The sequence below is a fragment of the Rana temporaria genome, chromosome 4 (assembly GCF_905171775.1).
Source record: "Rana temporaria chromosome 4, aRanTem1.1, whole genome shotgun sequence".
NCBI classification, from domain to species: domain Eukaryota; kingdom Metazoa; phylum Chordata; class Amphibia; order Anura; family Ranidae; genus Rana; species Rana temporaria.
Window position 1 is genome coordinate 150,481,387 of NC_053492.1, and position 17,094 is coordinate 150,498,480.

Here is a 17,094-nt window from a genome sequence, read left to right on the forward strand (position 1 = left end):
TCCGAGAAACGAATACCCTTTTTTATTGTGAAAGTTAAAACACATTACGTTTCGGTCAGTCTACAAAACCTGAGAGAGGCTTCAAAATGTCAAGTAACACTGTCTCCATAGGCAAATCAAGTCAATGGCACTGTTAAATTACAGATAAAACAGATTTACTGAACTATATTAAATTACAGATAATGGTACAAAAATAAAACATTTTTCACATGAGCATTAAAACACATACGATACTCCAAACATACACAGTACGTTTAACATAGAGATCACATTTATCCCTTCATATATTCATTTTTCGGACATGATATACAGCTACACCATGCCACAGGTCAAGAAAATTATTGTAATATTAGCTGCTGGGCAGCAGGTTAAAAAATAAAAAAAGTCTCGATGTCCAGTTTATAGTTAAGAAATGCGCACACACATTTGAGTTTCTCAGTAGTTAGTGGTACCAGGGCAAGCTCTGGAGGACAAAAGGGTACGTTATCTTCCATCCTGCCAGCATACATCCTTCCCATAGTAGCCAAGTTTTATATATATCGAAACCATCTACTCTCAACTAACACGATTAGTCTTTTACAAACAATCCACTGGTATTTTTGAAGTAAATAGTGCTTAGGTAGGTAGTAATAACCTTTATCATATAGAGCCCTTGTATACAAGGATCCAGATTACTACATTTTTTTTTGCCTTGTTCCTTATATCGTTAATATTTTGAAATGCTTTAAAAAAAATATATATAGGAGTCCTTTCTCTTGTGCAATAAAACTGTCACGGACTATAAATGCTCTTCTAAAGAGCCATAATACAAATTTACGTTCTCAAGTGCCGCATATACAAGTCTAACTGAGATGGGTATGCAATTTACCTTTTGATCACAACAGACATTATCAGTAAAATAAAAAATAAAAAAACAGGTTTGGACAACTTTCTTGTCACCCAGCATATTGATAACGGCCAGAGTGTGTTGTCTAGGTTTCTTTTTAATTGACATGCCTAAATTGAGAGTGATAATTAATATTGAGCAGCTATTCCCTGCTTCCTCCACATATGTTCAATTCTGTTATGTAAGAATATTCTAAAATGAAAAAGTCTTTCCAGAAGAATAATAAAAAAAAAAAGTCCATTGCTTTAGAGAAAAGCAGGTTCACAAAAATATCAGCTAATTTAGTAATACTTTTTTTTTTTAAATATCAGCACATAACTTTTATTGAGATACATTCCTTCACCATATTAGCAGTAGTCAAAACGTATTCACAGTAAATTCTGGAATAACTTGTAAAATAAAAAAAATGAAATAGTTTAACTTGTGGAGATACTACAAGAAATAGAACACCCTTTTTGTTCCTTTGTGGTGGGAATGCAAATGTCTGTCCCCAAACCATAGAACTTTCTACTTCCTCTTGGATAAATTGTTCTCGCCCGCCTCAGGATGTCAACTGACTTTAACCCGTGAAAAAAAAAAAAATCTCTACACAGCCATCATTTGAGCTAATGCATCCCATAGTGCTAACAGCTGGGTGTCTTGAGCAATCCAGTTCTTTGTCTTCACAAGCTGGTATCACCATTTTGCTTGTACTCCGATAAGATGTTGAGAGTCATCTCTTCACTCTTAGATTGCACATTCGCTTCGCTTCTTCTAGATGCTTTCCTAGTTGCCCTTGATAGCTTCCGCCGAAAGGTATCTCCTGCCAAGAAATAGAGTATGGGGTCTACGCAGCTATTGAGGCTTGCGAGCCCCCTAGTCACTTGGTAGGTGGCGTAGACCCTGTCGTTGAAGAAGCACATTTCAGGGGACTGGAAATCCAGTCTGGCTCTCAAGTTCAGATTCTTCATCACGTGGAAAGGAAGGTATGAAACTGCAAAGACAGTTAAGACAATAATAACCAGATAAATGGATTTTTTTCTCAGAGGAGCATTGTTCATATCTTTGTAGATCAAAGCTTTAACGATTAATCCATAACATCCCAGAATGAGTAGAAAAGGGATGCAGAAGCCAAAGACAGTGGTGCACATACTGTAGATGAAGTAGCTTCTTAAGTAGTCATCAGATGATGTGTCAAAGCATGTAATGGTTTTATTTTTCCTGATGCCTGTCCCAGAGAAAAACAGGATGGGAGAGATACCAGCAATCACAATGAACCAGACCAGAGCACTGATGTAGATGGAGTTTTTCTTCTTGAGCCTCCCAAGTGATTTAAGTGGATGTACTACCCCTGTGTATCTGTGAACACTGATACAAGTCAGAAATAGGATGCTTCCGTACAGGTTGACGTGAAATATAAACCTCTGCAGTTTGCACATGGCATCTCCGAATATCCAGTCTGTTTTATTGAAATAGTAAAAGATTAGGGCTGGGAGGGAGAGGATGTATAAAAAATCTGCCAGTGCCAAATTGAACATGTAGACGGAAATACTGCTCCATGGTTTCATGTGAAAAATGAACATCCATATGGCCACACTATTACCGATAAATCCTGTGATACAAACCACTATATACACAGCGGGGAGGTAATAGAATTGAAAGCCTGTCTTTGTCAGAGTGCATTTTGTGACATTCCCAGTAGATGAGCCACTTGCCAGCAAAGTGCTTTGAGTAACATTTAAAAGAGCTGATAGAAAGACTTCTGTCATGGTCTTTTCAAGTCAAAACAGGCAGGGAGTGGAAAACAACGAGGTTGGTGGCTGCAATCATCTAAAAAGAAAAAAAATAGCAAGGAGGGGGTACCGGTTATTACATTAGCAGTCAGATCAAGGTTAGTGCATGCTGGGATTAATAGTGAGCCATGCTTGGTCTAATACGCTCCCTGACAATGTACAGCTATGCAATCATCAAATACATCTATTACAATCAAAAGTCTAATACGGCAAAGAGCAATGTGCAAAACGCAAGAGCCTTTAACAAGCAAAGGGCAAACATCTTTCCTGTTCTAAACTGATGAGCGACGACATGCAAAGGGTTGTTAATGGTCCTCCGCTCTGCCCATCTAGTGAATAAACCTGACGGCTTGCAATGGTGATCAGGACTGTTGTAAACTGATGGCATGCAAAGGGTTACTAAGCGTTACTCTACTCTGCTCATTTCTTTATTAAATAAACCTGATTGTCTGCAATCGTAATCATGACTGTTCTAAACTGATGAGTGATGACATGCAAATGGTTTCTAAGGGTTCCTCCACTCTGCCCTTTTATTGAATAAACCTGATAGTTTGCAATGGTGATCATGACTATTCTAAACTCATGACATGCAAAGGGTTGTTAAGGGCTCCTCCACTCTGCTCATCTATTGAACGAACCCGATCGTTTGCAATAGTGATCATAACTGCTGTAAACTGATGACAAGCAGAGCCTTGCTAGGGGTTACTCTGCTCTGCCCATCTCCATACTGAATAAGCCTGTTTGCAATGGCGATGATGACTATTCTAAAGCAATGACATGCAGAGGGTTGCTATGGGTTACACTATGCTCTGCCCATTGATTGAATAAACCTAATTGTCTGCAATGGTGTCCATGTCTATTCTAAATGGATGACATGTAAATGCTTTTTATGGGTTCCTTCACTCTGTCCATCTACTGAATGCACGTGATAGTTTGCAATGATCATCATGACTATTCCAAACTGGTGACATGCAAAGGGTTGTTAAGGGCTCCTCCACTCTGCTCATCTATTGAATGAACCCGATCGTTTGCAATAGTGATCATGACTGTTCTAAACTGATGACATGCAAAGCCTTGCTAGGGGTTACTCTGCCCATCTCCATACTGAATAAGCTTATTTGCAATGGAGATCATGACTATTTCTAAACTGATGACATGCAAAGGGTTACTATTGGTTACACTCTGCCCATTGATGGAATAAACCTGATCGTCTGCAATGGTGACCATACCTATTCCAAATGGATGAAATATAAATGCTTATGTATTTACAAATGTGATGATTTGCAATGGTGATCATGACTGCTCTAAACTGACATGCAAAGGGTTACTAAGGGTTCCTCCAGTCTGCCCATCTCCATATAGCATAACCCCGATGGTCTGCAATGATGATCATGACTCTTCTTCACTCACTGATGACATGGAAAAGCTTACTAAGCATTCTTTCACTGTCTATCTATTGAATAAACCTGATGGTTTCCAATGATGATCACGAGTCTTCTAAACTCTCGATACGCAAATGGTTACCAAGGGTTCCTCCACTCTTCCCATCTATTAAATAAACCTGATGGTTTCCAATGATGATCATGAGCCTTCTAAACTCTCGATACACAAATGGTTACCAAGGGTTCCTCCACTCTTCCCATCTATTAAATAAACCTGATGGTTTTCAATGATGATCAAGACTCTGACATAGAAAGGCTTACTAGGAGGTTCTTTCACTCTGCTCATCTAAGGAATAAACCTAATGGTTTGCCATGGTGATTGTAGCTTTTCTAACTCATGACAGGCAAAGAGTTACTGAGGGTTCTTCCACTCTCCCCATCTATTGAATAAACCAGATGGTTTGCTATGGTGCTTGTAAATGTTCTAAACTGATGCCATGGAATGGAATTACAAAGGGTCCCCCACTCTGCTCAGGCATTGCATAAAGATGATGGTTTGCTATGGTGATTATTCCTCTCCTAAACCGATGCCATGGAATGGGGTTACTAAGGGTCCCTCCACTCTGCCCATCTATTGAAAAAAACAGATGGTTTGCTATGGTGACCATGCCTTTTCTAAACTGATGCCATGGAATGGGGTTACTAAGGGTCCCTCCACTCTGCCCAGCTATTAAAAAAAAAAAACTGATGGTTTGCTATGGTGACTATGCCTCTCCTAAACTGATGTCATGGAATGGGGTTACTAAGGGTCCCCCACTCTGCCCATGCATCCAGTGAAGCTGATGGTTTGCTATGGTGATCATGCCTCTCCTTAACTGATGCCATAGAATGGGGCTAGTAAGGGTGCCCCCACTCTACCCATGCATCCAGTAAATCAGATGGTTTGATATAGTGATCATGAGATAGAATGGGGCTAGTAAGGGTGCCCCCACTCTACCCATGCATCCAGTAAATCAGATGGTTTGCTATGGTAATCATGCCATAGAATGGGGTTACTAAGGTTCCCCTCTCTGCCCATACATTGAGTAAATCAGATGGTTTGCTATGGTGATCATGGCATAGAATGGGGTTAGTAAGGCTCCCCGCTCTGCCCATACATTGAGTAAATCAGATGGTTTGCTATGGTGATCATGGCATAGAATGGGGTTAGTAAGGCTCCCCGCTCTGCCCATACATTGAGTAAATCAGATGGTTTGCTATGGTGATCCTGCCATAGAGTGGGGTTAGTAAGGTCCCCCTGCTCTGCCCATACATTGAGTAAATCAGATGGTTTGCTATGATGATCCTGCCATAGAGTGGGGTTAGTAAGGTCCCCCTGCTCTGCCCATACATTGAGTAAATCAGATGGTTTGCTATGGTGATCATGCCAATGAATAGGGTTAGTAAGGTTCCCCGCTCTGCCCATACATTGAGTAAATGAGATTGTATCCAATGTCTCCGATCGCTGCCAGTCCCCATGGTCCAGCCATGCCCATACTGTAAGCAGTCCTATGGGCTTGTGTCATTGATCAGGAAGAAGGTGGAAAGGGCACAGTCCTAGCAAACTTCCACCCACTTGCCTTGGTCGGGTGTGTGCTGTCCCTCCCTGCCCCAGCCATGCCTACCTCCTGGCGTGCTCGCTGCGATCTGCTGCCCGGGCTGTCATCTCAGGAGCCGGCGGAGGTCGGAGAAAGTTGCATTGCTGTGTGTGGCCGGTGCAGGATTCTTCCACCTCCTCCCCACCACATTGATTCCTTCACACAGACAACTTCTCCGGAGAATGAGGCGCTCAGAGCAGGGAGGAGGGAGGAGGGAGGGGAGCGATGTGGTTGGAAGTACGGCTCGGCCTCTGTCAGCAGCAGGCGTGGTCTCAGCTCATCCCTCTAAAACAACATACATTCTGATAAGGAGACTGCAGCCCTACTATTCCCGAGTCCGGGGACTATCATGGCAGCATGCCAGTGTCACCAGTGCCAGGACAGCTCCTGTCATCACATAGCACTGCCTTCATCCATCAATCATCCATTTCTTACCCTATCCTTATCATACCATAGCAATAACCAATCTGAAGTTTGCATTACACAGGAAAGTGGATTTCGATCAATAATTGAGATGAAATGGTAACTTACAGTTATGTAATCTCATAATCTGATCAATCCACGTACGATCGTACTTACAAAGTAGATTGGTGATGATGATCGGTACAAAACAAGTGTTATTTTTTCACCCTTGTGGTTCCGATCCGTTGGGTCAAATCTGATCTAAATTGATTGGAAGCGAAATTGTGGCTCTTCAATTTGTTTGCAGACTTGATCATTTTAATCAGATCGCAATGGGCTTGATTTACTAAAACTGGAGAGTGCAAAATCTGGTGCAGCGCTTCATAGAAACCAATCAGCTTCCAGGTTTCTTTGTTGAAGTTTAAAGTGGTAGAAAACCCTGCTTGGTCATTGGCGGCTGGTGTTTTTTTTGTTTGGGGGGCTGGCAAATAACCACGCCCCCTTGCTGTCTGCTGGTCCACCAGCACTTACCCCATCTAGGCGGAGGGCACATCTGGCAGCGTCAGGAATCGGGCATTGGCGGGCTCATTGGGCAGCGGCTCCTGTGTCTTCTCCTCCTTGCTTCCACCATGCATCCCCGCCCCTCCTCCTAGGCGTCCCGATCACCACCCAAAAGGATCGCCTGTCCTTTCAGCCAATTGGGTGGCGGGTATCAGACCCGCTTCCCGATTAACCGGGAGGAGGATCAGTGTTGCAAATACTCATTCGCTGTTGTAACACCTGGGTGAGCTCATGGCAAAATGCTCTGCGCCACAAGCCCACCCTATTTTGAAGCCACTTAGAGCTGGCTCTAATCGGGTGCTTCAAAAAAACACCCCCCGTCGCTGTAATGCATGCGCGCAGCGTCCTGAAAGGGGCCGGACGCAGGAATAGGGGGTAGAAGCCGTGGATTAGAGAGCATTAATTAGGATGTGGCGGCCACGGATAGAGGGTGTAGCGCCCGGGTGCCCCTAATGGATGGCCCGCCACTGGATAAGGTTATAATAAGGCTTACCTGTAGGTAGAATGAATTTCTCCTAAAGAAGTGCCATTTAGGAGATTTTCACCCTGCATGCAGCCTGTGACATCACTGGCGCATGCACTCTGAAGGTCCGGCATACCTTGCCAGGAGTTCAGAGCCTTGTGCCGGAACCAGAGGGCTCCCGCGTGCATGCACAGGTGTGACGTCATCGCAGCTCCGGCCAATCACATAGCCGAAGCGTGTGAACCCGGAAGAAAGACAAAGCCCTCCAGTGGTGACAGTACAGGGCTGGAAGGCTTCGTTCCAAGGTGAGTATTTCATCATGTGCTAGTATGAAATGCATACTAGCACATTATACCATTGCCTTGCAGGTGTTTTTTTTTTATTTTCTTTTACAACATCCATGGTTTACAACTGCTTTAAAGAAAAACCAGGAAAAAATATATATTTTCCCATGCAGTTGGGCTGTGCCCTCAAAGCATGGGTTAACTGCTCCTTTTCACCCATGGGATTGCAGAGCAGAGATATACTTACCTAATCCACCAACCTCCAGACCAGTCCCTGCCACTCCTGCCCCCCGCAAGCTAGCGGTCTTGTGAATGGACTGTTTCTGACATCATCACGCCCATATACTGGCTCTGGACTGGACAGTAGGGACAGTCCACCACTGGATGTGGGGGAGCAGGTAAGTAAAGCTTTCCTTGCACCACTAGACTAAACAAGCAGTTAACCCACGCAGTGCAAGTAGAGCCCACTGCATGGGAAAATAAAATGTATTTCACTGAGTTCTGCTTTAATTGAACAAGCTGAAGTGAGAAGCTGATTGGCTACCATGCACAGCTGCAGATTTTGCACTCTCCAGTTTTAGTAAATCAACCCCAACAAGTGGATAATATAATGGGAGTACTAGAACCCCCCCCCCCCCCCCCCACACATACACACACACTCACACACACACACACACTCATTTTCCACTTTTTGGGAAAGCGGGTATCTGTTTTTTTCCAGGTACCTGCTACCACTTACAGTCAGTTTGCCGTGGCAATCTGAGCAGAAGTTTGGCCCCCTCCTTCCTCCCCGCAGCCTTCTGGGACACAAATCCCAGACGATGGCCGACCATAAAAAAAGTGCAGCACGGCTTGCGCATGCGCAGTAGGAAACCGACTGTGAAGCCGCAAGTCTTCACTGTCCATTTCCCTTAGTTAAGATGCTGGCGTTTTGTAGCTGCAGACCTTACATTTTTTAGGGGCAGACTGAAGCTCCTCTTTAACCTGGGCAGGTGGGCTGTTCAGCTTTAAAGCTCCCTGCCCAGAGGTTGCATATATGTGTACAGCTGGTGGCAACAGGTTAAAGCGGGGTTCCACCCACAATTTTTTTATTTTTTTTTAAAGTCAGCAGCTACAATCACTGTAGCTGCTGACTTTTAATAGAGACACTTACCAGTCCTAGGCGCCCGCGATGCCCCCCCCCCCCCCCCCCCCCCCCGAGGCTGATCCGCGCAGCTTCCGGCGCCGCCACCCTTACTGAGGGAAACAGGCAGTGGAGCCTTGAGGCTTCACTGCCCGTTTCCTACTGCGCATGCGCAAGTCTCGTGGCGCTTTTGTGAATGGGCGGCTGCTTTCTGGTTTACACACAGTTCCCAGAAGGCAGCACGCCCCATTCCCCAGAAGACACCACGTGGAGGATGAGGAAGAAGACCTGCCACGGACTAGGAAGAGGCAGATTAGGAACATCCACATAGCAACCGGCATTTCTGGTAAGTAAACATTATTTATTTTTTTTGCAGGTTTTTGGTGTAATTATTATTTTTTTAGAGTGGAACTCCATTTTATGGGCTGCAGTGTGACTTATATGGAGCCGCCAGCATCCATCAGGAGCCTGCACCAGGTGTCCAAGGAATAGACGAGAAGTATGCTTCTGGTCAGTGGGCTTAAGGCCCTGTACACACGATCGGACAAAACCGATGAAAACGGACTGAAGTTCAGTTTCATCGGTCCAAACCGACTGTGTGTGGGCCCCATCGGTCAGTTATCCTTCGGTCCAAAAATTTAGAACTTGCTTTAAAATTCAACCGATGGACGCCTAACCGATAGGTCAAAACCGATGGTTAGTACGCAAAAGCATCGGTTAAAAGCCCGCGCATGCTCAGAATCAAGTCGACGCATGCTTGGAAGCATTGAACTTCATTTTTCTCTGCACGTCGTTGTGTTTTACGTCACCGCGTTGGACTCGATTGGTTTTTAAACTGATGGTGTGTAGGCACATCAGACCATCAGTCTGCTTCATCGGTTAACCAATGAAAACGGTCCTTCGGACCGTTCTCATCGGATGGACCGACTGTGTGTACGCGGCCTAACACCAAACAGCCAAATATATGCGCCCATAGGGGCATTCATTGTGTAGTGCAAAGTAGTGCAAGGACTATTCTGAAGTAGGCACAACTTAAAGTCGTGCCAATATGAATGGAAATCATTGAAAATCATGGGGAATGACTTGTCATGCGATTTTGCAGTCTAAAATCGTGAGACAAGTCGTATAAGTGTGAAAGGGGACTTAGGGGTTAGTATTATGGTTTAGGATTAGAGTTAGGGGGGAATATTAGGGTTAAGGGCCTGGGGTTAGGGTTTTTTTATTCATATATTTATTTATTATTTTATTTTTTTATATTGGATTATAGTTTTATATTTTTTTATTTTATTTATTATTTATGTATTTATTATATATATATTTGTTTTCATTTAATTATTGCATTTGAGCAGAAAACCACATAACAAAAAGAAAAATGCTCAAACATGCTCTAATCAAGCATGTTCATGCATGCCATGCATATGGAACAAAAAACACTTCAAAAACATACCAGTCTGCCCAATTCAGACTACAAAAAGTGCGCCAGAATTTTTTGAGCTTCAGGCGTTTGGCTTCAGGCAACCTGTAGTGTACTCAACTCCATAGAGAATACGTGATTTTTCTCCTCTAGCTTTTTGGAGCTTTGAGCTACAAAATAGGGAGGTGTGAATGTGGCTTTTCTTCTAAAGGAAGAAGTTGTGGCAATTTGATTGTTCCCTATCATCAAACTGCACATCACTGAATAATAAAATGTAATTATGTATGGTCACTAGACCTCGTTCACACCTAATCAATTTGCAGTGCGCTTCTCAAACGCTTCAACGCTCAAAATCAATATTCCCATTATATTTAATGTTGATTGAAGCTTGACGCACCAGCTTGAAAAAGTACATGAGCTTCTTTGGGACAGAGGGGTCAAAGGGCTCAAAGGCCCAGATTCTTAAAGGGTTTACGACGGCGCAACGCAATGTACGCCGTCGTAAGTCCTAATCTGGGCCGTCGTATCTATGCGACTAATTCTTAGAATCAGTTACGCATAGATATCCATTAGATCCGACAGGCGTAAGGCTCTTACGCTGTCTGATCTTAAATGCAATTTTTTTTTTTGCCGCTAGGTGTCGCCTCCGTCGTTTTCCCCGTTGAGTATGCAAATTAGCAAAATACGCGAATTCCCGAACGTACGCGCGGTCGACGCAGTGAAGTTACAACGTTTACGTTAGATTTGCGACGCGTAAAGTTGCCCCTGCTATATGAGGGGCAACCAATGTTAAGTATGGCCATCGTTCCCGAGTCGAAATTAAAAAATTTACGTTGTTTACGCAAGTCGTCCGTGAATGGGGCTGGACGCCATTTACGTTCACGTCGAAACCAATGACGTCCTTGCAACGTCATTTAACGTTTAGCGCTTTCTCACACTACATTCCAATCGCACTGCCCTTGCAATCTGCAGCTGTTGCCAGTGCAAAATAAATGACACCTCAAAAACAGGTCGCAAATGCAGTGTGTTAGCCTGCACCAGATCACATGGTAAAAAAAAAGTACCATGCGATCCGGTTGCAATGTGTTTCAAAAAGTAGTGCATGCGCTACTTTTGGTGCAGTGCGATTTCAGCCAATTCAAAATGAAGGGCTGAAATTGCACTGCGCAGAACTGCATGTGTAAATGCTGTGCGGTTCCTGTGTTGATTCCAATACCATTCCTAGTGTGAATGGGCCATAACAGTTATTGCATGTAATATTTGTGTTGCATGCTATAATTAAAGAGAAATCTCATCAAAGTAATATATAGAATTTTCAAAACAAAAACTGTAAATACGTGCCGTGAATATTGTAGAAAAATTGCAATATTACATTAACCACTTAAAGACCAGACCTTTTTCTGACATGTGTTGCTTACAGGTTAAAAGCAGTATTTTTTGCTAGAAAATTACTTTGAGCCCCCAAACATTATATATATTTTTTAGTAGAGACCCTAGGGAATAAAATGGCTGTCATTACAATATTTTATAAACCCAGTGGATTCTTGAGAGAGCTGCAGCACCAAGAGAAAGAGAACTTTAACATTGGAGGTTATTTACGAAAAGGAAAATCCACTTTGCCCTACAAGTGCACTTGAAATTGCACTGAAAGTGCACTCGCTGTAGATCCGAGGGGGACATGCAAGGAAAATTAAAAAAAAAGCATTTTAGCTTGCACACGATTGGATAATAAAATCAGCAGAGCTTCCCCTCATTTTTAGATCTACCCCTCAGATCTACAGCGACTGCACTTCCAAGTGCACATTTAGTGCAATTTCAAGTGCACTTTGCAATTGTAGGGAAAAGTGGATTTGTCTTTCGCAAATTACCCCCATAGACTGTTAATAATGAAGAAGTGCTTGTGGGGTCAGCACTGATTGTTATTTTTTTTTGTGTGTGTTTAGACTCTATTACAATATTCTATGTCACACTGTAGTTGTGCAGCGGTCTTCAAAAAATTTCTTTCCAAAAAATACACTTTCATGAATTGAAAAAAAAAACAGTAAAGTAAATTTTTTTGTATGATATAAAAGATGATGTTACACCGAGTAAATAGATACCTAACATGCCGTGCGTTACAATTGTCCACGCCCGTGAAATGGTGGGATACTACGGTACTTTAAAACCTCTATAGGCGACGCTTTAGTTTTTTTTTACAGATTGCCTTTTTAGAGTTACAGAAGAGGTCTTGTGCTAGAATTATTGCGCTCGCTCTAACAATCACGGCGATACCTCACATGTGTGGTTTGAACACAAATGTGGTATAACTTACATATGCGTTAACTTCTGCGCATGAGTACGGAGGGATGGGACGCTTTAAAAAAATATATATATTATTTATTTTAATTAAAACATTTTTTTTTACACTGTCCCTTTTATTTTTTGTAAACATCCATATGACAGCAATAGGCATGTGACAGCCAGAGCTTTTTTTCAGGGGGAACTTGGTGGAACTCAGTTCCACCAACTCTGACTCAAACCCTTTAGTGCCTGTTCACCACAATCACTTGTAAACACAGAAGTTTGGTTTCTGTGTTCACAAGTGACAGCTCTGCACTCTGTGTGTAACCCCCATAATCTCTGCACTCTGTGTGTAACCCCCATAATCTCTGCACTCTGTATGTAATGCAATCCTGGTATTTAATTCCCCTTTAAAACCCTTCTACTGTTTGTGAAATTTGACCACACCCACTATTTGATGTGATTTGGAGGGTGTGTGTAGGGGAGGGGTTTTGGAGGGTCTTGGTCGAGTTCCAGCACCTATTGTTTGAGAACAAAAGCCCCGGTGACAGGTACCCTTTATGGAGGGATCTGGGGTCTATAAGACCCCAAACCCCTTCTCAGCACTTAAAAGCATTCCAAATGCCAAGACCGGCATTTTTAAATACTTTTGATCTTTGAAAACTGGCGTCATTGGTTCCCAAGTAAACCGCAAGTGATTTCATGACATTGTTTCCAGGTTACTACATCCGAGACCCAATAAAAGCCGATTCTAGCTTTGTTCGGGTCTCTGGACAGCCGGCGGTAGTTCCGGCTGGTGGCACAGGTCTTCCCAGTGGGACGGAAGAGCCCAGGCTATTGGCGTAAGGTGGTGGGAGGGGAACGTCCCCTCCTGCTGCTTGTAATAACAGCCAAGCGGTTGGCATCACCCTGGTACAACCACTTGAAGCCAAACGACAGGTACATGATTTGGCGGCAGTCACTTTTGCTAAAACTGAAAAAAAAAAAAATGTTGTTTATCTCATTGTGTAGGGCTAGGGAATTGATATTTTTGGAATGTACAAAATAACAGTGCGGGGGAACTCTGCACTGTCCAGTAAGTTGAAGAAAAAAAAACAATGTATCAGCGTGGAAACATTATGCCCTTAGCTCAGGAATGTAAATAATGTGTAACACTGCCCTAGAGGGAGATATTCGGTGAATGAAGGCACACTAGAATGATTCATAGATTTACAATATCTCTGTGTAACTCATTTACATACCTATCTCCCTCTAATTCAGGGTTAGGCACCTTGCACACGGGGCGTCTAGACTCCATTCACACCAATGCATTTTTTTTTCATGCTTTTTGCAGAATTGCAGGACATTTTCTTTAACATGGGTTCCTATGGAACAAGTTCACATCAATGCATTTTTATGCCTCTACATTTTTGGAAAGAGTGAGGCCTCATACACATGACCGAGTTACTCGTCGGGCGAAACACATAATTTTCCTCGTCGAGTTCCTTGTTAGGCTTGTCGAGGAACTCGACAAGCTTGCTTTGCGTACACACGTAACAGACAAAATCTCCTCGTTCTCAAACGTGGTGATGTACAACACATACAACGGCAGGGGAAGTACGATTCCACTTGCACAACTCTTGGGGCTGCTTTTGCTAATCTTATGTGTTTGCGTGTTAAGTAAAAGTCAATTTAACTTAATGTTAATATTACTAACGGTACAAATCAATGCTACATCCGATAGTTTTATATAAAAAAAAATTACTGTACCATCTGCACTGGTATGTCTTCCGGTCTGCATCCCCTCTGGTTTCCGTCAGGTTTTCTCTGGCTTCCTGTCCCGCGCTGTGTCTTATGGGAGCTTGTCTCTGAGCTCCCTAATTATCATAGTTGGCCCTGTGAAAGCAAACATCGCGTGACTTAGTGTAGCAGGAAGTGACGCGATGTAAACAAAGCAAGGAGGGCGGGCGTTTTGAACACTCTCCAATCTGCAGATACACCGGAACAAGGAAGTGCCGAGCTGTGGGCTTATGCCCACAGTTAAAATGGAGCAGGAACCGGATGGAGGAATATACGTTTTTATTTGCCACTGTATAGCAGCGGAGCACCCGGGGGAGACAGGACACGTGAGTAGCGCTAATTAGGGTCATTTAACTTTTGAAGAGCCATTAAAAAAAAACCATTTTGGCGTGGAAGATCCGCTTTAAGAGACGATTTGCACTTTTCAGTCTGTTACAGCTTTAAAAATGTGTTATCTCCATTACAAATGCTACTTTTACTCCCGTCTCATACTTTATTATGAGCAAGCGCGGGTTTCTTAGCATACACACGCTCGAGTTTCTCGTCGGAAACCAGCCCGACGAGGAACTCGACGAGCCAATTTGAGACTTCTGTCGAGGAAAAAGAGAACTTGCTCTCTTTTTGGCTCGTTGAGTTCCCCCGACAGTTTTCTCGATAAAAAACGTACACACGACCAGTTTCCTCAACAAAAAAGCTCTCCCATCAAGTTTCTTGATGGATTCTGCCGAGGTAACTGGTCGTGTGTACGAGGCCTTAGGCTGGATTCACACCTATGCATTTTTAGTGCGTTTTGCAGATTTGCAATACATTCCATTTAACATGGTTTCCTATGCAACACGTTCTCTAGTGCAAATCTGCAAAATGCAAAAAGCATAGTTGTGAATCCAGCATAAGCTCTCCTACCTCTAAATGCCTGTAATTGCCTATGTTTGCATAGACACATAGGTTAGCATAGAGGGGCATTAAGGGGCAGAAAGAGAAGTCAAAAGCTTAAATACTCTACCAAGTTATTTTAAGACAAACATTTGTGCTGTATTTGTTTCTTAGTGAATTGACCCCATCGTGTATTTTGTCCCCTGTAGACTTGCGAGTGCCCTGTAGATAATGCGAGTAGACAATGCGAGTCCCCTGTAGACAATGCTAGTGCCTGAAAACAAGCCTTTTTTTGCATGATTTTTTGTCTCTCCACTGGTTTTAAAAGTGATTGTAAAGATTTTTTTTTTTTTTTAATAACAAACAATTGTTTTGCACAAAGCAGTTCTGATCTTCCACTTCTGGGGTCCCCCGCAGATGCTTCTGGCTCCTCCTGCCTTCTGAGTACCCCCAAACCAAGCCACTTGCTAGGGGGCACTCATGCAGGTTCGATCCCAAGCAGCACTGTGTGCGTCTATTGACACACACAGTGCGGCTTGGCCCTGCCCCCACTCCTTAATCGTCGGATTTGATTGTCAGCCAATGGCTCTCCCTACTCTCACTGAGTCCAGCGAGGAAGGAGAGAGAGAAAAGCGCTGCTGCTCTTGGTCACAGGGCTGGATCAATATTGGGCTTAGGTAAATATTTGGGAGGGCTGCACCTAAAAGGTTTTTTACCTTAATGCAGAGAATACAAAAATAAACTTTTAGCATTTATAACCATTTTAAACAGACGCTCTCAAACCTGAAAACGTATGTGCAAACATGCAAGAAAACAAATGCTTCAAAGTCATCTAAAAATGCTCACATTCAAGTGTGACTGGGGGCTAATTGTGCTCATTAGGCATCTATTTCAGAATACCCTGCTTGAACTCTACCCCCTGAACTCAATGCTGAGTGTCCCCGTTGATGTGTCATTCCTGTCTTTAGCTCTCACTGATGGAGCATGGTGTACAGAGGCAAATTAATCCACTTGAGTGGCATGGAAAGATAGAAAATTGTATGCAGATAAGTAGTGAAATGATTAGAAAGCCAAAGAGATCTGCAAATTGTGAATTTCTTTACTCTCTGGAATATACAGTATGCACAAAGATTTGTCCTTCTGCATAGGATAATACAGTTCAGGAATTAGGATTGCCAGATTGTGAAATTACAAGGTTCTTTGTGGTGTCTGATAAGGTCAACATTTTGTGCATGTAAATAGATTAAGTTAGCCTTCCACGACCTGGGTTCCCTCAGAGTTTGCTAGGAGTCCCCTAAGAAATTAGCAATTTTTGTCCTCATACTGTATATGTAACCACTGACACAGGAATCTTTTGTTATATCTCTAAGAAGTGCATCCTCTCCATGGACCACCAATGTAAGGATGGCATTTTTTAACCATTTGCCAACTGCGCTATACCTGAAAAATGCCAGTCCCGGGAGTGCATCAATAGGCTTCCTCCCAGAACCCCGCCCCCTTCAGACACAACTAATTAAAGATCAGGGTAAAGGGCCAATCACAGTGACCCTTTACCATGTGATTGGCTGTGTCCAATTACATCTGATCACATGTAAACAGACTTGTCAGTTATCAGGAGACCCAGCTTTGGAGGAAAAGAGAGCCGTTAACAGGCAAGCCTGTCAGCACATCGTTTACACTGACGATCAGTGCAGTCTCATCAGGTGCCAATCATTGCAGCTTAACAGTGCCCATCAGTGTCACCTATCAGTGGAGTCTCATCAGTGCCAATCAGTGCAGCCTATCAGTGTCGCCTCATCAGAATACATCAGTGAAGGAAGGAAAATTACTGATTTGCAAAATTTTGTAACATAAACTAAGAATTTTTCATTTGTTTAGCAAAAAATTAAAAACACAGTGGTGATTAAATACCACCAAAAGAAAGCTCTACAGTATCCGTCTAAAAAAAGACAAAAATAGAATTTGGGTACAGTGTTGCATGACCAAGCAATTGTCATTCAAAGTCCAAAAGCACTAAAAGCAAGGGACATTCTTTTCACTGACTACTAATGAAATGGACATTCTTCCTACTGACCAATGTAAGGAACATTCTTTGGACTGACCATTTTATACTATTATACAGGATTTATATAGGGTCAACAGTTTGTGTAGAAGTTTACAAGGTTAGGGCCAACCGTGCAGCTAGAATACAATTCAATACAGGAGGAATCAGAGGGCTAATGAAAGGGACATTCTTCC

The 17,094-nt window shown here is 42.9% G+C and overlaps 1 protein-coding gene across 3 annotated transcripts; it reads right to left on the minus strand.

Moving 5' to 3' along the window:
* Positions 1 to 5,880, minus strand: P2RY1 (purinergic receptor P2Y1). 3 transcript variants are annotated; one of them, XM_040349188.1, is made up of 2 exons: positions 5,705 to 5,880; positions 1 to 2,695 (listed from the first exon to the last, which is right to left on the minus strand). In XM_040349188.1, exon 2 carries the CDS (start codon positions 2,632 to 2,634, stop codon positions 1,549 to 1,551), a length of 1,086 nt encoding a protein of 361 aa, XP_040205122.1. In that variant the 5' UTR covers positions 2,635 to 2,695; positions 5,705 to 5,880; the 3' UTR covers positions 1 to 1,548. The 3 variants fall into 3 exon arrangements, with proteins under 3 accessions (XP_040205122.1, XP_040205123.1, XP_040205124.1); XM_040349189.1 differs by lacking the exon at positions 5,705 to 5,880 and adding an exon at positions 5,508 to 5,685; XM_040349190.1 differs by lacking the exon at positions 5,705 to 5,880 and adding an exon at positions 3,297 to 4,777.
* Positions 5,881 to 17,094: the final 11,214 nt, after the last annotated feature.

What these genes read in the sequence shown, in the direction of transcription:
- P2RY1 (XM_040349188.1), bottom strand. Translation starts at nt 2,634, where the DNA reads ATGACAGAAGTCTTTCTATCAGCTCTTTTAAATGTTACTCAAAGCACT.